The 24530-nt window shown below is 40.4% G+C and overlaps 4 protein-coding genes across 4 annotated transcripts in view; 3 read left to right on the top strand and 1 right to left on the bottom strand.

Moving 5' to 3' along the window:
* fig4a (FIG4 phosphoinositide 5-phosphatase a) overlaps positions 1–1215 on the top strand; it is a 36762-nt gene extending 35547 nt beyond the window's left edge. The window contains exon 24 of the mRNA XM_029496980.1: positions 152–1215. Coding sequence (XP_029352840.1) covers positions 152–329 — 178 coding nt within the window. The 3' untranslated portion in view covers positions 330–1215. The remainder of the gene's footprint in view (positions 1–151) is intronic.
* Positions 1216–6659: 5444 nt separating this feature from the next.
* Positions 6660–7667, top strand: gpr6 (G protein-coupled receptor 6). The gene has a single exon (XM_029496910.1). The coding sequence runs from the start codon at positions 6660–6662 to the stop codon at positions 7665–7667; it is 1008 nt and encodes a 335-aa protein (XP_029352770.1).
* Positions 7668–14620: 6953 nt separating this feature from the next.
* ccdc167 (coiled-coil domain containing 167) lies at positions 14621–17080 on the bottom strand. The gene is made up of 4 exons (XM_029496761.1): positions 16964–17080; positions 16636–16730; positions 16293–16345; positions 14621–16052 (listed from the first exon to the last, which is right to left on the bottom strand). The coding sequence occupies exons 1-4, from the start codon at positions 17012–17014 to the stop codon at positions 15934–15936; spliced, it is 318 nt and encodes a 105-aa protein (XP_029352621.1). The 5' UTR covers positions 17015–17080; the 3' UTR covers positions 14621–15933.
* A 428-nt stretch (positions 17081–17508) lies between these two features.
* kif25 (kinesin family member 25) lies at positions 17509–23815 on the top strand. Its single transcript, XM_029496909.1, has 15 exons — positions 17509–17577; positions 17687–17752; positions 18574–18696; positions 18828–18969; positions 20245–20348; positions 20461–20546; positions 20631–20670; positions 20764–20831; positions 20908–20982; positions 21192–21341; positions 21525–21701; positions 22311–22465; positions 22548–22793; positions 23266–23421; positions 23664–23815. Exons 1-15 carry the CDS (start codon positions 17509–17511, stop codon positions 23813–23815), a joined length of 1809 nt encoding a protein of 602 aa, XP_029352769.1.
* Positions 23816–24530: the final 715 nt, after the last annotated feature.

Genomic DNA, 24530 nt, shown 5'->3' with positions numbered 1-24530 from the left:
ACTATAGATAGTAATCATTTTCCATTAATGGTCGAATAATGAAACTTCAGCGTTTGTCTTTCCATCACCGGCCAATTTTCCTGAAATGGATTTCCTCCCTACATCCACCAACTGAAACATTTCTACCTCCTTCGTCTTCCCTCCCTCGCAGAGAGCCCGTGTCCTGTTTTACAGAGGACAGCATCTACGCCGTTTGTCCTCCACAGGCCGACAGAGATAGCCGAGATGTGTTTGAGAGCCACGTGATGACGGGCCAGGGCCAAATGAGGGCGCTGTGCAGGGACGACATGCTGATGTACAGGGAATATGTAAAGAACAGGTACATGTGAGACACGGATGATATTGACTGGATTTCTGTTGCCACTATGAATCTTTGTATTGGAACTGTTGTAGTCAACCTTACTTCCTCCCCATTTGACAGTGTTATCCTCAAGGTCTTTCTTTGTAACTCTGTGCCAGCAGAATACGTATTTTATTCCCTTTACAAATTCAGTTTGCACCAACTACCCACCTGTTGTAATTTGTCACATATTTGTCTCCCTTTTAGACTGAAGTAAGTGGATTGTTTCATAAATAATCTAATTCATTGAATGAACTCCAGCCCAGTCATGTTCTTTTTGTTGTTGTTTTTTTCTATAATTATTATTATTAATTCAGACCTGACTTTATACTTTGCCTCTTTTTTCATTTTATTTTATTTATTTTACATTGATTTGATTTTTAATTGCAAGTTTTTTTAAAATGTATTTAACAAAATGTATATTTCAGAAGGTAAATTGTTTTTGAATCTTAAATGTTGGAACCATCATTAAGACTGCAGAGCCAAAGATTCTGTTGACTACTTTAAATTCCTCTTTGTATGAGCTTTAAGTTTTGATTTATGACTTGGAAATATGTTTATTAGTTCTTTTATTTAATTGGGCCGTAGCAGTGTTAAACAGTCTCGCATAATGTACGTTGTACATGTGTTGTCTTCTATGTCCCGATAATTTAGCTTTTTAATATCACTTATTGTGATCACGCTGTGCTCTCCAGATGAAACTGAATTTTTACCAGATATCTTGATATTGTGGGCTTTATGAAACCCTGTTTATGCTTAGTTGACAAAACTGCACTCTGATTTTCTTCTGAAATGTCTGATAGTTGTTATCTGATAATTATTGTAGATAATGCTTCTAAATTAAACCGTTATTTATTAATAAATAGAAGTGCGATTTCTAATTGGCGATAAGCAGTCTTCATTCTTTCCCTCTTTGTGTCTCTACTTGTCCGCAGAGGTTTGTGTTTCTTTGCTCTTATGTATGTACAAAGATTGAATCAGGCTTCTGTAATTGTACTAATCTCCACCATCTCCTCTACAGTACACTATCAGTGCTTCCTTCTCTCTCTCCTCTGCCAGGTGCCTTTATGCACCTTATTCACTCCAACAATCTCCTAATACTTAGCTTTCACCCACAGGTGTCAGAAAATGTGATTGTGATGAGCCCTGCCTTTCGTGACGTATGCACAGATATTCACTCGGCGTGGTGGCTGATGAATGACCACTGGTCTCAGCATCAGTGCCTCGTGAGCCTGAGCAGGAGCAGGGGAGGAGGTGGGGGGTTCGGCATGTGATGTGATGACCAATTGCAGGGGAATGAACCCTCAACAAGCCTTAGAAATGTTTCACTAGTCAATCGATATATATTTAACAAAGCGGAATTTCCTGATCCATCTCAGGTTGAGGACGCATTTTTAGTTGGTGTCACGCCTTGACATGTATATCTATGATACTTCTAATGAGTAATGTCTGCTCAAGCACACAAGGATTATAGTGACTTCTTTTTATTTTAGCTATCTTACTTTACCAATTAGTAGTTTAATTTTCACAACATAGTTGCATTATGCATAGATTTAAATACAGTTTTAGTTTCTTTCTTTCTTTTAGTAGAACCTATTGTTATATTTATTCCTAATGTTTTATATCAATTGAATCCCCTTTTGTGAAGAACTAAATACAGTGTATGGGATATAGATACGATGGTCACGAGTCAGTATAGACACGAGGCCGTGCTGCTTTCTCTTCAAATATTTTGGAAAGTGTTGTTTTTTTAACTATCATAGTGGAATAGAAACTGTTTCTCAGGTTATTCAAGTCCTCAAATTCTATTAGCAGTTATAGAAAACAATGAGCCTCAGGTCCTCAGTGGTGGCCTTGCTCTTATTAAAAAAAAAGAAACTTAATCAGTGAAGAGAATCACTTTTGCTTTTATCATTTTATTTGCTAACAGTCAGTGCCTATTTCTGAACACAATGCCCAGGACTCATTTGATTCGACCCATTAGCCTTTAGCAATTTTTTTAATTGCATTTAGCATAAAATTGAGGTCACAGTGACATCTGTAACAAGGCATTTATCTGATTACATGACTGTTCACTCCATTCATAGCGGTCAACTCATCATGTTTACCTGAAGCGTTAAGTCTTCACAATAAATGCATCCCTGTTATGGCCCAAACACATTTACATCAACAACCAACCAACATCTACATGTGAATCATGCTCTAAGTTCACAGCTACACTTTTGGGTTCCATCAGATACAACTTTTTGGGCAGCAGTACTGAAGAAAATGAAGTCAAACATATTTTATTTACATACTTTTCAATCAAGCATCTATCATCACATTACACTTAATATATTTTATTTCATTCTTTCAGAGTTTGCAGATATTATTTGCCACAGGACAGATATGCACTGCAACTATGCACCTGCAAATCCTTCTCGTCTCCTCGGTCTTTCCATCACCCACACTCATTCATTATTCAAATTTCCTTTGTCTCAGCTCAGCTGTTAGCATCCTTTCTCTTGGTATTATTGCAGAAGCTGTTCACTTTTTTCAGAGTAATTATCTATTAAAAGGGTATTCTTACATTGAGGGTTGAGTCACAGAGCTCATGTGTTTGTGTACAAGCACGTGAGAGCATGTGTGTGTGTGTGTGTGCGCGCGCTCTTGAAAATAAGAGCGCTGCTGTCGGTGTTTGTGAACAGTAGGACAGTGGATGGTTAGGGTTTGTTTCCCGAAAGGGACTGTTTTGAAGGGAAAAGAGGTCTTTTATGCAAGGCCTGTTTTTCTCATGTTTTTATGTTCCTGATGGCAGGTGTCTCATTACACTGATGCCTCTCAGCAAACATGGATATGGACGAATAAATGCATGTACGCACTGATATTTTTGGGCATCTGTTCTTGGTAATCCTCGCAAAGTGGAACAAAGACTAAATGTCTAGTGTGTAATTGTGTGTGACCCCAGCTTTGCTTTGAATGAAAATGCAATTAGTTTAGTGTAGTCCATCATAGAAAACAATCAAATGTGATCTTAAAATGTATTTTTAGTTCAGTGTTTTTGTGGAGTATCTGAATGGATCTTTGACATGAGTCACCAGGCACTTCATGTGACCGTTTAGCTCATGAATGAAGACAACCCCTTCTCCAGCTCCTGGTCCACTGACAAAAGGTGGCCCACCAGCTGTTGCCTGGAAACCAAAACTGTTGACCATACTGCCATGCAGCTTTATATCTGTCCCTCCGCATTTCATACATTGTTATTTCATGTTTAATTGCTGAAATGTAAGCGGAAACAGTCACCGACAATACTGTAAGTGTATAAAGATAGTTGACAAAAAGGGGAAGAAAGAAAAAAAATGATTTATTTATTGAGCATCAAAGGTCTAAACACAAATGATTAACCAGCAGAACTTCTTGAATCAAAATAACTTTGTACATGTTCAGAATCATATTCAGTGTGTTACATCAAAACCTTTTCCACGTTTATTATAGATGATTCTACATTGTTTATTGAAATCCATGAAGTACTCAAGGTGAATCATGTATCAAAGGAAAACCGGAGACAAGATCGAAAAAGGAAAAGAGTATTACAAGAGTCACCGAGTGTCGCTGAGATATCTGAACTGACCGATCAAACTGAGCTGCATCTGTTTCTGCAGGCTGGAAGGCAGCCATGTAAACACACAGACTTATAGTAAAGTACAATGTGCTGCACTGAGCTGCTTAGTGTCCCATCTCCACAGATAGATCAGGTTTGATTGTAAAGTAAAATGTATTTATGTCATGCTGATACAACAGTCAGGGAATTACTGACAGTCTGTGTTAGCTCTGGTCAGCATAGCTAAAAACCTTCTGATTACAGATTACAAAAAAATGTCACGGGAGTGCATGAAAAAAACAAACGAATCTGATGGACCAGAGCTGTGACACCATTTAGAACATAAAGTTGATACACTGGTTGAGTAAAAACGTGGACTGCTTGTCCACCTCCGGGTTTAACTGGCAGTTCTCACAGCTTCAGCACTTGGTGTGACGGTTAATATGCACACAGACTATTTAACTATTTGCGTTTAAGTGCAGTACAGTGCATGAGTCAACCTGTCTCTGTTCTGTAATAAAAAAATATACCCAAGTAATAAAGGAAAAGGAAAATTCTTTTGGACTATGCCTGTAAGGGTTGCTATAGCAACACAAATAAAATCAACAGCTAATGTTAGACTAGATAAAAACATTTCAAGGCTCATGAAGCTTCTGATTAAGTAGTCATTTCTTCGCACAGATGATTATCGTGTTTAAGCACTTGATCATGCTGCTCCTGGTATTAAGGAGGAAAAACTGCATGAAGTGCATCATGTTTTGGCACGAACAGTCTCCAAAGACTTAAAACGGAGGAATATTAGGAGGTGTTGAACACACACATTGGCTCATCCCATCTATTCAGTGAAACTCTGGGAAACGCCGTACCGTTTCATACAGTTCAGAGGAATCATTTTGAAAAGAAAGACGGCTACATTTTTTTACTGATGCTAATACTTTAGATTTGATGGTTGCCTTCTTTTTGGATTGAATCTTATGATTATGACCAACTTTGCCCCAGAATTTAATGGTGTGATCAAGTTGACTCGTCCAGTCTATTGATAGATTGGCTGTCAAGGTATTAAATTACAGCATGAAACTGAAAATTAAATGATAACACTTTGCTGTTATCCTCCTCACTTCAAATATAGCCACTTATATCTCCATCATAGTTATTTATATGCAATTACCCCATAAGTGCTTCGAATCTAGTGTTGAAAATTAATTTAGGGGGCAAGATAAAAGTGATCTTATATCTTTATCCGCGATGCTTAGTACCTGGAAACGTTTGCTTGAAATGAAGATTGATCCCACGCGTGCTGGCTGGCAGACACAGTGAGAGCCTGCAGGAACCTCAGCTTTCATTTTCCTGCTGAAAGAGCGCTGCTTTTATTCCAGAGAGAGAGAGAGAGAGAGAGAGAGAGAGAGAGAGTGCTGTCTCTCTCTCTCTCTCTCTCTCTCTCTCACCGACATGACGTCACTCAGGTTTAAAGCTGTCCTCGCGTGTCTTCGGTCGGTTCCCTCTTGTCCTCCTCCTCACATTCACCTTCCCCACCGAGCTCCACACCGGCCAATGCTTCACCCCACCCCGGCCCTAGGTGTCTGTCCCCTGCGTGGGGAGCACAGCAGAGTCAGCAGGAGTCCGCAGGAGCGACACAAGCAGGACAGTCGCAGCTTCGTCTTCATCCCGTTTTTTCACGTCCTGCCTTCGGACGAAGGGCTCTGATTCCACCGAAAATCTCATTCTGTTTTGTCACGGAGGTATGTACTCTAAAGTCATTGTAAATCTTGCTGTAGAAAGAATAGATAATACTAATGATGTATTATATTTGCTGAAATCCAATTCTTCATTTTAATTTAATTTTATCTCTCCAAAATTGTGAAAGTGGTAGTTTATAAGAATGAACCGTGTGTAATAATATTGAAATAAGCTGAGGACGTACTTTAGAGGAGACTTTAGAGAAAAAAAAATACTTAAAGCAAGTCTTGCAGTTCTAAGCATTAGAATCCCCAGGTTCTTCTACGTGTATACAAATATATTCAAAATAAAGAACAACAATAATCAAAGAAATTAGACCCTCAAACTAAATATGTTTAGTTTGTGATTTCAGCACCTTGGACAGCTCACATGCTTTTTGCTGATGGTGATATTTACAATAAAATCCAACTTAAAACCTTCCGAACTGTGTTATGGCAACAATGTTGGCAGGAAGACACTGGAGCGATAGACGTCTGTTGGGTCAGACCATTAGATAGTCCACCTGAAATAGTTTGGTTAGGTGTAGGATTTGTGTGAGGTAGATGGATCCTGGGAGTTGTTCCGGTTTAAACCACTGTGGAGCACTTCTAGGATTTGCCGGTTTCTTTTGAAGGCTGTTTCTTTGTTGCTTCAGTGCCATTCATATTCTAAAATTGGGCTGTGTATTGTGAACTTTCTACAAACAATAAAAAATGAATTTAAAGGATGGATTTTCTACGAATAAACCCAGAATGAGTCTATGAGGCTTTTGTTCCTATTTAAAATATCAAATTTTAAAGGGAATCTTTTTCTGTGTACATTGAGTAAGTTTAATTAATGCTTCTCTGCAGAGAAACTAAATATTATCAAGGAAGATACTGGAATATTAGGAGTTACATTGGTGCTGTCATGGAAAACCCTGACTTTTAACCTGCTTAACACAAGGCAAGTCTTTGACATTATCATTAATAAACCATCCAACTTGTGCCTCATTTCTGCAGGACAAAAGGACAGATTGGAGATATGAATGAGTCGCTGGTGGTGAATGACTCTTCTGCAACTCCTGTGGCTGGAGAGGTTCTCGCCTGGATGGAGGCAGAGTCTCCAGAGCACAACGGCAGCCTGGAGTTCTCCACCGCCCCCTTAGATTTCCCTATCAACCCTTGGGACATTATGCTCTGTATGTCAGGCACGGTCATCGCCTGTGAAAATGCCATAGTGGTAGCCATCATCTTCTACACACCCACACTAAGGACTCCCATGTTTGTGCTGATTGGGAGCCTGGCCACAGCGGACCTTCTGGCTGGCATGGGATTAATCCTGAACTTTGTATTTCAGTATGTCATCTCCTCTGAGACTATCAGCCTCATCACAGTAGGCTTCCTCGTTGCCTCCTTCACTGCCTCCATTAGCAGCCTTTTAGCCATAACAGTGGACCGATACTTCTCCCTCTACAACGCCCTGACGTACTTCTCAGAGAAGACTCTGCAGTACGTACACCTGATGTTAGTCGGAACCTGGGGGGTGTCTCTGTTCCTGGGGTTGCTACCGGTGCTGGGCTGGAACTGCCTGGATGAGCCGGCCTCCTGCAGCATCGTCCGCCCCTTGACCCGGAGCAACGTCACGCTCCTGGCCACCTCCTTTTTCGCAATTTTCGTGCTAATGCTCACCCTCTACTTCAAGATCTGCAAGATCGTGTGCCACCACGCCCACCAGATTGCCCTACAGCAGCACTTTTTTGCCACATCGCATTATGTTGCCACAAAGAAGGGGGTCTCAACTCTTGCTATCATCTTGGGGACATTTGGGGCCAGCTGGCTGCCCTTTGCCATCTACTGCCTGGTGGGTGAGAGAGAGTATCCATCTGTGTACACCTATGCTACACTGCTGCCGGCCACCTACAACTCTATGATCAACCCCATCATCTACGCCTACAGAAATGCAGAGATCCAGCGCTCCATTTATATGCTTCTCTGTGGCTGCTTTCAGGCCAACGGAGCCTATCGCTCGAGGTCGCCAAGTGAAGTCTGAAAAGGTGCTAGGGCTCTTTGCGTGTGTGTCTTTCTGATTGTGAGAAAAAGAGAGCAAAATACAAACCATCCATCACCATCGACAATCTGCTTACAGTTGACAGTGAACGCTTTACAAACACTTTCGGGAATCATGTCTCTCGGTCTTACTCTCTCTGCACTTTACTATAATGTCTCAACACAAGTGAGGATGAGATTTTGGAAATGCTGTGAACAAGAAATTTCTGTGAAAAACACAAAACAAACTCATGAATGTAACTTCAATGAGAAAAGGAATGGAAAATTGTGCACTTTATTCAATGTTTTTTGAAATGCCAAAGCAGTATTGTATAGCCCTTATTGTGTTGAAACGTTTGAACCTGTGAGTTCTGTGTGCCATTTTTCTATTTTGTATTGTATGGTCTTTGATGTACATTTTCTACAAGAGGAATAAAAAGATTGAAGTCCAGCTGTGGCTCCATCACGTGTCGTTACTGTAGCACATTTCTAGGACGAGCTCCTTGTGTCACACCTGACTAGATTTTTATTTTTTTTTATTTTTTTTTTATCATCCTCCTCACTCTGCTCCAGCCTCTTCCTGTGGAGCACAGCTGCGTCTGTTTGAAGAGACTAATGGCACATTGAGAAAGCAAGTACTTTGCCCTGGAAAATAGCTTCAATTTATTCCCAGACACATTTGAATCCTGTTTGCTTAGTGTGTGTGTGTGTGTGCGTGTGTGCGTGCGTGAGTGAGACAGGGAGGAAGAGAGAGTGAGACAGATACATGCCACGAACATGTGAAAACATGTGCCATGCAATCAGGTGTGTTACACACTTTTGATTACCTCCCATGAAGATATCATCTAAAATTGGCTCAAGCATTACTGCTGTATAAATCAAATAAGTACCTCTCCCCACCCCCCTCCTATAATAACACCCATGTAACTCCATATTTGCCTTGGTATAAGATTCCATTGATAAGATATGAAGCACAGGAAATTAAAAAGTTAGTTCAATCTATTCCTTCATCTCCCCTGGTCTCATCAGCATCAATGGTAATGATTCGAGTGTTAAACAATTGCCGGCACGTGCACGTGTGTGTGACAAAACAAGAGGGGCTCCTGTGGGAAGTTAGGCTGATTAGACCCAGAAGCTTATCCACCAGGCTCTGTAAACAGGCTGTGGTTGAGGGCGCAGGAATGAGGACTGAGCTGCAGACCAGGAGACCTGCAGGTGTGATGAGACATCGCTTTTACATAACAGGCTGGTTCTGCTGCTCAAAACTCAGGGCGTCAGGACACCACAATAAAAGTTTAATGTATGTTTCAGATTAAGAAAAATGACAATTGTAATTGCATTAAATTGCATCCCTCACAATGATGAAAGAAACTTAGGAATGATTAATACTTGTACTAAGAATGATACCATGAATAAAAAACCACATCTGAGGGGCTTTTGAGCCCTTCATGTTTCGCCTAAAGAGCAAGCAAACTTTTTCATATGTTAGAAAATGCAATGTGTCCTGCACAGACATCTATGTGATGGCCTGTAAACCGAGGCCACAGTGGCAGCGCTTTTTGAGCTTTCTCACTTCTTTTCATTTTTCCCATCTCTCACAATCTGTCTTGCAGATTTCCTGCAATCATGACCTTATACAAAACTTTGTATTTGAACAGAATACAAAGCTTTAAATTAGACTGTATCATCTTGGTGAAGTCAACTTTGAACGTGGCCTGCGTGCGCTGACAGAATCCTTGACATGTGTGACGACCAAACAGAAAGCTTCACAGCAATTGGATTAAGTGTTCAAAAGAAATTCACTGAAATATTATGTAATACAAATACTCCAAACCATAATTGGTAAAGATTAGTATGCACATTTGAAGTGTATTATGGTGTAATTTTTGTAATTGAATAACAGTGATGATCTGAGTGGGATGTGTTCGGAAACAACAAAACATTTCATCCTTAAAGTGGATTTTGCCAAACTGTGATGGGTCAGTCATCTCCAAACTACGGTACAGCTCCTGTGGGACGTTCCCAGTCTGCCGTGCTCAGTACCAACTGGAAGCACTCCAAAGACGGTAAAAAGAGGTGAACTGACAACCCAGTGACAGGATCACTGGGCGGCACAGGCTCTTTGATGCATTTGGAGAACGAAGGCAAAGAGCTACTGTTGTTCATATTGCTGAAGGATTTCGTGCTGGTTCTGATATGGTTCTGATGTAGGACATGTCAGCAGGATGTTCTGGGTCCTGCTGTCATGTGGATGTTACTTTGCCACATACCTAAACACTCCTTCATGGGAACAGTCTTTCCTCTTGGCGGTGGCCTCTTTCAGGACAATGCTTCCTGCCACACGCTTCGGGAATGGTTTGAAGAACAACCTCAGATCTGTGATCTCAGATCCACAAACAAACCTGCTCACAGGACTTCTGCTGCTAATACCATAACTCATCTTCAGGGGTCTTACGCAGTCTGTGCCTTGATAGGTGTGGAGTGTTTTGGGGACAAAATGGAGACCAACACAAATTCAGTAGGTTGTCTTGATGTTATGGCTGACTGTGTGTAACTCTTGTTTGTCCTCGTAGGGCAGCTAGCTCCTACTCATGCCTCAACAATCGTTCTCAGAGCAAACAGCAGAATAGGGGTCACTGCACTCAGCCCTGAGAGGGACTATCAACTGTAATGTTCTCCAGTTTGGAAGCTGTGAAGCTTTCCGCCAGTTTACCACTAATCACGAAGTGGGGTAAAGGTGAGGGACCGCTAATGCACTGCATGCTGGGAGAACACGACGTGTTTGTTCATCTTGTTTTTTTCTCCACCTTAACAGATGTTGCTTTTGGTCCCTCTCCAGAGCCGGCCACCACCTGTTTGTACACAGTAGTTAGGTCAGGGCAAAAGGACGCTGTGTTCAGAGCTGGGTTTTAATAAATGTCCCTCCTGTACAGTTTTATCGTTTATATATTCGCCATTTTTAGAAACAATGACACTTGACGGACGGCGCTGTGTGTCTACATTTAAGCTTAGAATTTGTACTTTTTCCTTTGGGTGTTTTTTTTTGTTTGTTTTTTGTTTTTTTTTTACTTCCCAAAGTTAAGTCAGACATTTTATGGGAAAGGCAGTCAATAGAGCAATTTCAGCTATGGAGTCACGTCTTGATAACAGATGATACATTTTCACCAGCAGCTTCAGTTTATCCAGTCGGCAGGGCTTTTTACAGACTTGACTGAAACATTTAGCTTATAATAGAACTTATCTGATAAATCTTCACTCTCCTTTTAGTTCTGATTTTGAACCTTCTCTGCCCACATCTGATTAACTGGAACTGGAAAGTCTAGTCCATTTATATATTGTTTCATAATTTCCCAATCATTTTGCAAAAAGGTTGTAGCTGAATAACAGCTGCTTTTCAAAAAGTGTTGTATCATCACTCCCGGAGCGAGGTCATACCGACGCTAATAAATAGGAAATCTTGTCCTCTTCTGCGTTAATTCTGACCCATTTATTTTTACCAAATCTTTTCACCAACTCTACAAAGTCCAAATACCTTAATCTAAATCTAAATTTAACTTAATAACTATGGCATGACACACATTATCAATTGATCATGTGCCCATAACCTCTGATACACTATCTACCAGTTTCACCGTTTGGGACGTTGCAGGTTTCTTCGTGTGACTCTTCCAAAAAAGGGAGTCGCGGATATACAGACCACCACCTAGGAGGTAAGAAGTACTTTTTCTGTTGCCAGTGCATCTATACAGTGTATACTTGGTGCCAGATACCACGGTTCACCTTCAGTGGTCTGGTGGCGAATGGGGTACGTGCACAGTAATGAGCAGGCGGTTATGTCACGGCTGACTCTTGCACTTTTAAACAGTTCCACTAATTTTAACATTGAAACAACAGCAAGGTCTTATTTCATGAGGAAAAAGAAAAAAGATGAAAAATGCTCTTTCTTATTAAACCTGTCATGTTTTCAGCAGCTAAATGGACTCTATATTGTTGCAGATGTTAATATTAACAGCAGGGAAATTCACCCGTAGCCTTTTACTTTCATGTTACGTCCATTAGACTAAATAGCGTCTGGCAGCAGTGTTTGAATTATGTAATGCTTGATCAGTGTAGATCTGAGCAGCTTTCCAGGCAATTACCAAAGTACACAGCCCAATGATTCCTTCATTAATAACATTAATTACAGTGGTGTAGCAAATGCTCTCAATAGGAACATTACTACTACTGAGTAGCCATTAGCTCGATGGAGAAGACTTTGGTGTTATTGATTATGTAATTACCCAAATTGCTGGGGATTTTCTTCCCCCATGGTTTGTTGTTTCATATTTATAGGAAAGGAATGTTTGAGATAAGGACAGCACAGAGAAACACAGACGGAGAGATCAATACTGGAATTTGTTTCTGATCTGACTCCCCGTGGAGCAGCGGTGTTAGGGAACACCGCCTCCACTGGGATTATGAGACATTGGGGTTTACCATAATGAACACACACAAACGCACACACACTTTATCTCCTGGAAATGGTCAGACAAGCCCACACCAGCCGCATAAAATCTGCTTTGCAATAAAAGCTATCATTATTTGCCTTTGTCCCTCTGGCTGTGGCCTGTTCAAACATGTATGTGTGTGTCTGTGTACATGTATACAAGAGTGTGTGTGCACGTGTTGACACAGGACTGTACTGTATGAGTGGGCTTTTTAGTATCCTGGCCGTTACTGTGAATTGTCACGGGTAACTTATCACATTGTGGGTGGGGGGGGGGTTCGCTATATGATGTCTGTATTGACTACTGTATATGTTGTGTGTGTGTGTGTGTGTGTTTGTGAATCTGAGAGAGAGAGGCAGTGGGGGAGACCGGTCCTAAAGCTAGCCTCAGGGACATTTATGTCTCTCCTTCTGGCTTCTCAGAAAAACAGTGTGTGACGTGCTGAGTGCCAGTGAGACACAATTTTCAAGGTACAATGAGATTAATAAATGTGAGTGTTATCTTTGTACTTCCGTCAATAAAAAGATAAAGATCCAAAGAGGATTAGTGGTTTGAGGGACGTAAAAAATGTATTATGAAATGTGCTAATTACAATATTATGAATGAAATCACAGTGGGAAGTTGCCAGTTAAAAATCAAACACTTTGAATCTTTTTGACGGCATTTCACTTCTGTTTCAGCAGGCAGATGGAATATTATGAATTATTTTTACTTATTGTTTTTATAAATAATGAAACAGGTCAATTTGACCCCGAGATAACAAGGCGGTTAAGATGACAGCTAAAACTATTCCAGTTTTAAGTGTGAGTCTTGAATATGGATATTAACACAGGGCTGTTCTCTCTGACTAACACCTTATTTCAGCATCATTACCTTCTCTCCGTTCCTCTCCTGCAGAATCACAGAGCCTTCCTCCTCCTGCCAGCACAGTGCATACTATAACCTTCATACTGTAACCTGACGGCTCATTCTGAACAGTCACTTCTGCAAAAAAAAAAAAAAAAAAGAACTCTCCCTCTCACCGTGAATTACACCCCTCATTCTCTTCTCTTTCCTCCTTGACCCCAACCTCATCTTCTCTGCTCCCAACTCTGACTGCCCTATTGAGAGGTTCACTTTCATTGTAGCAGTGATGCTTAATGTCAAAATTTGCTCTGGAGCACATAAATCCGGCCACATTCAGCCTAAGGACTCAAGAACATGGCTTCCATTAGTGTCTTGGCATGATGACTTAACTCCTTAACATTAGCTGTTTTTAATTCCTAGATAGAGAAGATATTTTTACATGTGTATGGAAAGGCAGAATCTGATATCATGTAGACTTTTTCCACCACTGATGGTGAATACATTTTTGGTATTGTATGGACATATCTGTCCAAAAGTACAAAGTGCATTTGACACATGACCAAACAACTTCCCTTTATCATTTCATTCAAGTGCACCAGACCAAAAAGGGCAGCAATGAAGGGTCAGCACCCGAAATAAAACAACTCCTGAAAACTTATATAATTACATCTGACCTGAACCTCCACCCGCTGAGGGTGAGCACAAACATCCCCCCTGCTTAAGAGCCAAAAGAATTTAAAGTGACATCTGGCATTTCTGTGCTCAGACAGACCTAATCAATTTTTTGTGAGTCATGTACTTTCATAGCTCGAGGCTACCAACACACTGTGTCTGGACAAGCGAAACGAAACACAAGGTCAGCATCTGACTGCGGGAGGACACACCCAAGCAGAAGGACTGTTCCAGTTATATTTAGTTTCAGAGTAAAGGCCATGTCAATAATTAAAACAAAAGCATGTAATTACAGTCACCTGTCAAAATATTCAATTTGTGCATTTGTGACTTTTCACCTTTTAATTTTTAAATGAGGAATAATCTAAAAAGCAAGAAAGAAAATGAATATTCAAATGTGTTCATTACCCATAATCAGCTTTCAATACCCACAGAAGTGTTGCATAATGGCATTGTTTACATTTGTGTTATCTGGGGATGAGAGAATGAGTGTGTGTAGGTGTGATGTGAACTGCGTTGGTGATAATAGTGTGTGTAGGAGGCAGGATACACAAACAGTTATTAGGTGGGATTGCTGTGAAAGCAATCATGCTATATGTTCTCCTCAGGTTCAGCCAAGGTTTTAGAGGCGTGTCTCACAATAGGTCCTCTTTTAACCAGGCATAACAATGCAGTTACCATCACCATGGAAACCATTAACTACAACTGGGCACACACACAGAAACAAGCACCTATACAAGCTACCTGACACAAGGTCAAATCAATTTCAGATAACTCAAAAACAGAGATTTCATTCAAGATGAACCAATTCAAATCTGACAACAAAAAGCAAAAATGCACCTGTGTGGGTGCATGTGTGACTGGGGAATCTAGGTGAAGGCAATACAGCCATCATTTCACCTACTCTGCCTTTTTCAGCCCCAAATCACCAAAGAGAGATAATAACAGGAAATCTGTTTTATTTCTTATACTGTTCAGTTCTGATAAATGACAAACATTTAGTGCCACACAAATCTCATCACGTGTTAAAAATGACTCATAAGTCTATCTCAACTATCAAACAACAAACATCCTCAACACATTTCTTCATCTCTTGTAATCATGTAAACTGTCGTCCCCTAAGATGCACGATTTGCTGCTGCATCTTTTGTTGCTGCAGTTGATGATTTTAGAAAGAGCCACAAGTTTCAACCCAAAATGACATATTCATCTATGACAAATTTAAGCACTTGTGAGTCATCTAATGAGCTCTAAATTGTAGAAATAAAATAAATGCTGTGTTTTTAAAAAGCACGGCAGAAAAACATACAAAGTTCAGTCAGCAGCAGACATTTTTTCAAAATTGATGGATGGAAATTCACTGAAAAAACAGGGATGACCAAAAACCAGAACAATTATGTTAAGAACACATTTGGCATCTTGAAGGTCTTGTAAAGACATAAACAGGTGAATGGCTTCTTTCAGGTCCTGAGTAAATCCATAACAATAAAGCTCACACAAAATGGATCATTTGCTCTTTGCAGACTTTCCATGTAAATGTCTGGCACACATAGTTCATAGGATGTTTATGTCAGTATAAGGCAATCTCTGCACCATTTATTTAAGTGTCTTCAAGAAATTCATTAGTAACATTGTTATCTTTTGCGACAAAAGACAGACTTTATTGTTTACTGGTTATTTATGTAACAAACTGCACATACAAATTCTTTTTAATGTAGTCTTTATGCATTAGTTGAAAAAAAGACGTAAGATGTGCACTTAATAGAGTGATGAGTTATAATTCTAGTCACCTGCAGTAGAGTTTGGAATTATCAAGTGATAATCAATAAGCACACTGATGAATATTTAGCACTGATAGCAGGATATAAATATGTAAACAGAAATGTTGGTGAATTAGGCATCAACTGAGCAGTAACCCTATCAAACAGTAAGCCCCCACCTTACATTAGGATTTGCAAAATTTTGAACTATTTTCAAAAGTAACAAAAGACAGCTGGCACATATTTAGTTACACTGGTAGAGCATGCTGATCAGTGTAGATGGAAGTACAGGCCAGAGCTCATTGTGGTGGTGTGGAAGATGTGGTGGAGTTTCAGACTGGGCAGGTTAAAACCACTTTGGTGTCCAGATGAGAAAAAAAAAAAGAATGAAATGTTGCCCTCTGGAGGCAGAGCCGCAGTATTTCGTCAACACAGCTCTAGTCTCTTCCATGGGTTGGAGATTTTTGCTCTTTCAGCAGCATGTCCCTTTTAGATACTGTGTCTATTATGAGGCCTCTTCACTGTAGAGAAAGACATAGTAGAAAAGAGCACTGATTGCAAGCAAACCCACTGACAGGAGCATATTCTTCCGGTTCTCTCCTCTTAAGGTCTGCAGCTCCCTGTCTAGAAAAGAATACAAACGTGCAGGTGTTAATAAGTTGAAGCGGCAGCAATTATTTTCTTATGAAATATGAAAACTCAGGTACAAAAATATAAAACCCATCTCTTCGAATGATGTGCTGTGGTAACCTTATAATGGTCGTGTTTAAGGCATTGATTCAAACTAGATTGAAACAAAACTTGCAGTGAAAGTCTCTTTATGAGCAATGAGGGATTCGAATAATCATTAATAATGACACTCACCTAGCTTTTGCACCCGCTCATTCATGATTGCAATTTCATCCTCCAGTTCCTGCCTGTGGATCACAGTGGCAGTGGATCACAAAAAAAAGCATGATTAGAAGAGTTTACTCTGTATACGCCACTGGTCGAGAAAGTCATCAGGTCCAGACTCAGAGATAATACTGGCTGATGAAAAGTCTGATAGGTGACAAAATCAACTGAAAGAGCCAATTCAATTGGGTATCTTCCAAAGATACAACAGGCTTTTGCCAGTTGCGTTGATTGAGTGAATAACTTCAGGAATCAGAGCCCTTTCACTTGAAAACTACAGTTTCCTCAGGTCTCCCTGCCCCACCATCTTCACCTGTCCTCCTCAGAGAGCTTCTCCTTCCTGCTCCTGAACTCCGCCCTCTCCAGGTTGTCCTGGCAACGAGCCCGCCGCTCCTCCAAGCGGTCAATCTGGCATTTAGCATTTCCAGGAGAAATAAAAATCAAATTAAAAGAAATCAAACCAAACCAAATGAGTGAACTAAATGAAATGGACGCAATGTTCACCAGCAAAGCGCAGCGAAAATGAGGACTGCTTTTGTGCAAGCTAAACGTGAGGCACAACAACACCATTTACACACGAACTTAGCTAGCGAGGAGCTACCAGCTGGATAAACACAAAGAAACAGCTTTGACCGCCCCACCTCGGTAGCAATGCTGATCTTTTCTCGCCTTTTGTCCTTCGCTTTGGCCATTTTGTGCCAGAAGAGAGCGAAACTGTGACTGTGCGGAAGTGCTTTTTCTTCCTCGCAGTGTTTGTTAGTTCCCGTCGCCTCTGCTGACCCCTTCCGGTCGCCTCGCGCCTCACAGGTGGCTGACGGGTAATGAGCGCTAATTAACAGCACCTGAGTGCGGAAGTGTCGCGCTCCGACGTAGATTTCATGAAAACGTGTGAAAGATGCCACGAAACAATACCAGCCAGACTCGTATAAGTATGAATTTGTGTTGATTTATGTTGATTTTTAATGTAAAAAAAAAAACTAAAATAAAAGTAAACTAAAAGGAGTGTGAATGATCGTCTCCTTGATCCTCCGGGATGCAGCCGGTGAGCAGAGCTGACTGAGATGTTGACCGGTCGGTTAATCGGATTATTTGACCTAAGAGGACACGACCTGTTCATTTGAGAAGGAAGAGGACGACGACGTGTCCCCTTCTCCCACCTACTAACTCATATTTAATAATAATAAAAATGCCTCTCTTTATTAACCGGGACCAGATATTTGCGCATCAGATGCATCTGCTGGAGCACAAACTGAGGGTAAGTTACATTACATTTTCTCAAATGGTAACTAATGCTTATTGAAACTTGTTGTAATTCTCATTTTACACAGGCAGTGTTTGTAATGTACATTTATTTGTGTTTTCAGAGTAAAGAAGAGCGGATCTTGGAGCTGGAGACAGAAAACGCTATTCTTCATTTAAGACTTGCAGAGGTAAGAAGACTTGAAGTTTCTATTGTATTCTGTCCTGTTCTCTCTTATTCTATTACTCTGTCATTTTATTCCTTCACTTGTCTTTATTCCACAACCTTCTGAATGGCTTAAGGGAGAGCAAAAGGAGCAAGAAGTGTGCGTATCTTTGAGGCACTTACAACACCAGCTGCGGGCTCTGACAGTTGGATGATTTGATGGGTGTGCCACTAAATTTGATACAATTACATCATTTATTATTATTTTTTTTTCTGTCCATTGTGCAGAATGATTGTTGTTGTTGAACTGTGCAAAAAAGCAAACAAACAACCGAAAACTGATTTCACCCACGTGCTTTGCATACTGTATTTCTACAGTGGCTTTCATTGGCCTTGTTACTTCACTGTTCTCTGTATAATACATGTACAGAATGGTAACCCTCTTTTCCAGGTGCTCAAGGTGTACATTCAAGCACATGCAAAAAGGGTTGTATAGGCCTGTAGTACTGTGGAACAGAAACATAACATAAAACAATTAAACACTGATCACTCCAATGTTGTGCAAAGTGTGTCCTTGACATGACTTGTTGAACTAGATCTAGACAGATCTGTTCTGCAGTCTGTAAATTGATGCATAAATGAGTATTATGAATAATTCTTACTGATTAAGCACTAGAGTTGGTACTAAACAGGTTTTTTGCATGAGGCTATCATAAAATTATCTTTAGATTAGAGCAGTTTGTTGGTTATGAGGAAACTAAAAACTTGTAGTAATATTTGGCATGGAGTAAGATTCAAGTGGCATTGTAGTGCAAAGTAAGTATGTTGATCTTATGCCCTTTTCAGTGTCTGGGGAAACTACGCCAGGACCAGGAAGAGGAGACCAAGGCTCTGAGTCATGAGCAGCACCAGAGGGATGCAAAGAATATAACCCGGTCAGCCCTGACCAAACTCCTGTCTGAGGTCCAGGTAACAACAGCCTGAAATGAATGTGTACATGCGCATTCAGCAGATTTTGACAGTCACTATAAGCACATTATATGTACATTTATACAACAAATAGTGGATTCACAAGTTGTAATTTTCTGTGTTCACTGCAGGCTATGAAGCAGAACCTGAGTGAGGTCTTTGCAGTGTATGTATGTTTTGCCACAGAGCTTGAGGAACAGAGCAAGCAGCTTCTAGAGAAAGTAAAGCGAGCCAGCTCCTCCTTAAGTAGTCACAGTGGAGAAGAGCTACAGAGTAAGTACCATCTTAGACATCATATGTGGGTTTCTGAGAAATCCTCGAACAGTAAATCATCTACCAACTAATGTTGGTAGTATATCAAAATTGAAACAGATGGAGTAGTTCTTCATTGTATTGTATATTGTATACAGCACCATTTTAATGATCCTCAAACCAAGGTAATTTGGTCAGTTATAAACATTTTTTTCCAATATCTTCCACCTGATCTTCACCTTTTTACCACTTCCAGTGTTTATTTTCTGGTTGATTTAAATGTCTCTTTCCATTCTGAAGTGTCACAAGTACTAACGGCTGTTTCCTCATTAGTGTGTGTGCTGTTAATCCTCTCACACTGTTCCTCCCCTCTTCTATAACCCCTCCCGAGGTTGTCCAAGGTTGTCTGGTCCGTTGTGTGCTGTCTTGCTCGTCAGCTGGTCATCGTAGCTCTGATAATGGGGTGGGAACTGATCTTGTCAAATGCTTCGGCACACATAAGCCTGAGCAAATGCTCTCCAGTGTATAAGATGTGCTGCTCCAAACAAAATGTCTTTTCTTAACTGTTTTATAGTTGGCGCTGATAAAGTTAAGGAATAGTGTAGAATAGTACCATCTAAAAATACTGTCCTCTGAATACCATATCTACGGGGTTGCCATTGAGAGTTTTTCTTATGTTACATATATGTTACACTTTATTTGTTACTGCTTGAGTTTAATTCTTTAGTGAATTTATTTTAGACAATTTGATACAGTCTGAATATAGCAAGATGTTTGATAATTGAGAGTTTTTAATTAAATCTTTAAATAGATGGAAGAAAACATGCTTGTCATTCCACACTGCTCTATTTGCGGTCTAGTCTGCCTGTTCTTGTACGTCTCAGCTTCTGTCCTTTACGTGAATGGAGGTGTTTGTTGCCAGGTGTGTGTTCATGCGTGCTGCAGGATTAGAGACTTGGCCTGAATTCAAAGATTTACACCAGACAGCAGATGCCTTTGGCCTTGCACTGGATTGTGACAGATTTTCATTCACTGTTTTAGTTCTTAACAGCCTGGGTTGCTATGCTATACCGGGTTGTCCACTAAATCTAAGCTGGTGGCTCACAGTCTGAGAAACCGATGCTAGTGGAGGCTTCTCAGCATTGATCTGAAACTTGTCTATTTTGTTCGGTTGAGCGCACAAATATATTCATGTCAAAAAATAATTGAATCCCAATTAATGATTTGTAACAAAAACAAAGCACATTTTGTTAATTATGTAAATTGTTTTCAGCACCTCTCTGTTTTACTCTGCAGACTTGCAGACTCGTGTTGCAGCTCTGGAGTGCTCTCTGGAGGAGGAGAAGGAAAGGTGCAGGGCAGAGCGGCAGAGGAGGAAAGAACTTCACAACACACTCGTGGTGAGGACAGATGTTGAATGATGACGAAGCGCTTTGGCTGATGGATTATCTACACATGAAAGCTGTGGCAAGTCTGCTAATGTCTAATTTTAAATGTGTTGTCTTGATGCAGGAGCTAAGAGGCAACATCAGAGTTCACTGCAGGGTGAGACCAGTTCTACCATTTGACCATATCCAGTTCTCAGCCTTAGGATCAGGGTGGGTCAACACACAACACATGTATCTTCTGTATTGAAAAGTTGAGAACATACAGCAAATACATAACTGTCCTTTTCTCTACAGGTCTGCATCAGCAGAGGAAGTGATCCATGCAGTCAGTGATGTGAGTTTTATCAGTGTGCACATCGATTTGGTTGCTGTGAATCTGCTATGAATCTGTTTTCACTTCTTTGTAATTCCTGATTGGGATTTTCAGGACACAGTCATGGTGAATTGTCTGAAGATGGGGATGCCAGCGCAAAACAAGATATTTGAGTTTGAGAGGTGAAATGCTGAGATGATTTTTATATTTTGTGTCTTTCAGTTTTTAGCAATAAATCACTGATTTGCCTTCTTCCAGAGTGCATGGACCAGAGGATTCCCAGGATGCTGTCTTTGAGGAAGTAAAGCCACTCCTTACATCTTTGCTGGATGGGTGAGTGTTAAACAATACAAACTGTGTGTGTGTGTGTGTGCGTGTGTACACACAGTCTATACTATATCAAATCATATGTCATAAGATGTACTTATTCAACAATCCCGAGTGTTGTGTCAAATAAAGATTAAACTAAATGAATGCTAAACGGCATAATGACTATAGGGCTTCAGCTTGAATTGAATGTAATTTCTTTTGCTGCCCTGCAGCTATAATGTTTGCATCATGGCCTATGGACAAACAGGCAGTGGGAAGACTCACACCATGATGGGATCCCATTCACTGGATGAGCACTCAAGGACACAGCAGGAGGCACAAACACAGGGTATTATCCCTAAGGCTGCTGTTGAGCTGTTTCGGTAAGAGGCTGTTTATGACAGTCAGTCACAGCTATAGTAGTTGGCCTGCTATGTGAAATAATCATAAGAAAAACATTTTTCTATTGTTTAAACATTTTTAATGTTAACTGGGAGTGGAACTGTCTTGAACTTTAATTTTATTTGCTCACATTTCCAAAATATGTCTTCCTGTGTGATATGCAGGCTGATCTCAGAGAAGCCATCAGACAGCCACACAGTGGAGGTGTCAGTGATGGAAGTATACAACAATGAAGTGTTTGACCTGCTAGCCAGAGATAAGCATGGAAATGTAACGGGCCAGCACAGGGACATTGTCACCACCTCCTCTGGTGCCATCCAAATCACCTCCCTTACATACGAGTGAGTAACACCTGAGCTGATGTTTATTTGGGCTTAGTGTCTAAAATGACTTTTTTGTAGATCGATTACACGTCATTTGAGGAAGCATTTTTTTTATTCCACTGATCAATCATTTCTTTATAAGAAAATGTATTAAATAATATGTAATGGCTTTCTAATACTTTTTGTTTCTGGGGGGTGTCCAGCCTGCAAATGCTACACTAAAATCCACTTTGAAGCTGGAGCTGAAACGATAAAGCCATTCAAGGCTGCTGGGCCAGCACCAGACTGCTGCTAAAATTTACTGAGCATTAAAAAAGATAGTGCTGGTGACAAAACAGCTAAAGGAAAATACATTTTGTGACTTCCTTCAGTCCAACTGAGCTACTAAGGTTGCTCCATAGCTGCAGGGTGTTTTGTCAGCTGTGTTATAAGCCAAAGCAGATTTATAAAGCAATAATATTGTGCAAAGTCACAGTCCAAATATCACCTTGAGTTGTAACTATAACAGCTAGCTTTTGGGGTAGGCATTGAATAGTTGGAATATAATAAAGTGAAGTATATCTTAAAGTGAATAAAGTGCCAGGTTAATGTGTTTTTAAAAAAGCACTTCCACTGTATGTTTGCCAGGCCTGTGCGTAGCCCCTCTGAGGTGATGCAGGCCGTCAACAGTGTCCAGAAACTCAGAGCTCACTGTCCCACCCTGGTCCACGCTGACTCTTCGCGCTCTCATCTTATTGTAACCCTCACCATTTCCTCAAAGAGCCCAAACGCTCTGGCCCTTGGTGAGACACACTCGTGCACAGGCTTGCATTGGTGCTCTTGAAAGCATAAATTACATTAGCATTAAAATACTCCTCCATTCAGCTCGCAGGCTACAGAGTGCCAAGAAAGATATGCAACACTCCAGTCAGAAGGAGTGGTGGAGTCCACGCTGTCGCCGTGCCAACCCTGCAGCCCGCCATTCTTCTGATGAACTTTTTGGAAGCTCCGCCTCCTCTCCTTGCCCTTCACCATCCTACTCACCATGTCCCTCCCCCAGGCACAGTATCTCACAGACTCCATTCAGAACCAAGCTGCAGCTGGTGGACCTGGCAGGGAGTGAGTGTGTTGGTAAGAAATGATTAAGGACATCATGACACTGGCTGCTCAGCGTTTTAAGATGCAACCGGAAGAGTTTAACTGCAATATGAAATTGTGAAATGGGGCTTTAGGTATAATATCTCGTTGAGATAGGTAAGCTACTCTTGAAACTAAAAATCAAGTGTCATCTGCTTTGAGTCCATTCTTAAGATAAAACTGGAATATTAAAGAGTTAAGTGAACTAGATTAAAAGCAAACTGGATTTATCAAAAAGGAGATGAAGTGTCATATTTGATAGGCAGCACAATTAAACAAGAGATTGATGAGATGGCTTTGTGAGCCTTAAGTATTTAAACGTGAACTGTTTTCTGGTATCACTGGGGGTCAATTTGAACTGAATATGCTGCTTAAGATGTGTTTGAATTGTTTAAAATGTGCATTGTTAAGTTTTGTTTAAAGGTCTGAAGCATGAAATATGAAATGAGTAATCTGTGTGTGTCAGGTATGTCTGGAGTTTCAGGTGCTGCTCTGTGGGAGGTGTCCTGTATAAACCGCAGCCTCTCTGCTCTGTCTGATGTCCTGGGAGCTCTTGCTGAACAGAGACCCCATGTCCCCTACAGGAACAGCAAACTGACACATCTACTTCAGGACAGCATAGGTGAGATAGAAACAAATTTACTCACTCTAATTTTCTTCCTGTTGATGTGGGACAGATGCCTTGTAAGTCAGCTTCAACCCTACAGTGTCCTCCCAGCCGGTTTAGAGATTCCACACCTTCTCACACAGAGCTAAAGCTAAAACTCAGGCATATACATTGAATGTAATTGTATTGTATTGATTTCAATGTTTATCAGATGTTTTCATTGTTATCTCCTTGTCTCTCCTCATCTTGTCCACCAGGTGGAGATGCCAAATTGTTGGTGATGCTGTGTGTGTCTCCCACACAGCGCTTTATCACCGAGTCTCTGCAGTCTCTGGGATTAGGCACACGGGCCCGTCAGGTGCACAAAGAGCTACCTCGGAAGAAGAATACTCCCCTCAAAGTTAGGTAATGAGACAGAAACATTTCATCCATCTGCCTTATCATGCTAACGGGGCAGATTTAAGAGTCACACCTGCAAATGTCAAATTTAGCAGAATATTAAATATCAATGTTTCTTTTGAACTCTTGAAAGACAGAAATCTAAGTTCATGGCCTTAAATAATATAATATTAGCTTTTAAACATTTTAATTTATCACTAAGTCACATGGTGCTGCATATCCATTTAAATTAAATTCCCACTACCTAAAATAATGGCTGTAGTAAATTGCGTTTTTTTTTTTTTTTTTTTTTTTTTTTTTTTTTTTAAGCTATTTCTGTTATGAACTAGATGTGTTTGCACTAAAAATCAAAACAGGCCTCTTGAAACTGCAGGCACTAATACACATTCTTAATTGGCTTAGTGGTTTGTTTTTCCCATAAATCTACACACCAGTATTAAGTTGTAACTCATGCTAATAGTATTTTGTGTGTATATAATAGCAAAGACCTTTTGAGAAAGTTAGATTATATATTCAGCTTCAGTAAATCATTGAAACGCTCACTGTTCATACTCTGCCTTTTTCTTTAGTGTTTCGATGCAGCTATGTTTATAAAGTGTTTATAGATCACTAATCATGTAATATCACATTCCGCACACCTTGATAGAATAGTTCCCATAGAAAATGTTGGAATTTTAATTTAAAATAAATAGATGAAATGGAGATATAACCCTGTTTGTACCAGT

Source organism: Echeneis naucrates, chromosome 24 (genome assembly GCF_900963305.1).
Source record: "Echeneis naucrates chromosome 24, fEcheNa1.1, whole genome shotgun sequence".
Classification (NCBI taxonomy): domain Eukaryota; kingdom Metazoa; phylum Chordata; class Actinopteri; order Carangiformes; family Echeneidae; genus Echeneis; species Echeneis naucrates.
This window is presented reverse-complemented; position numbering and strand designations above follow the sequence as displayed.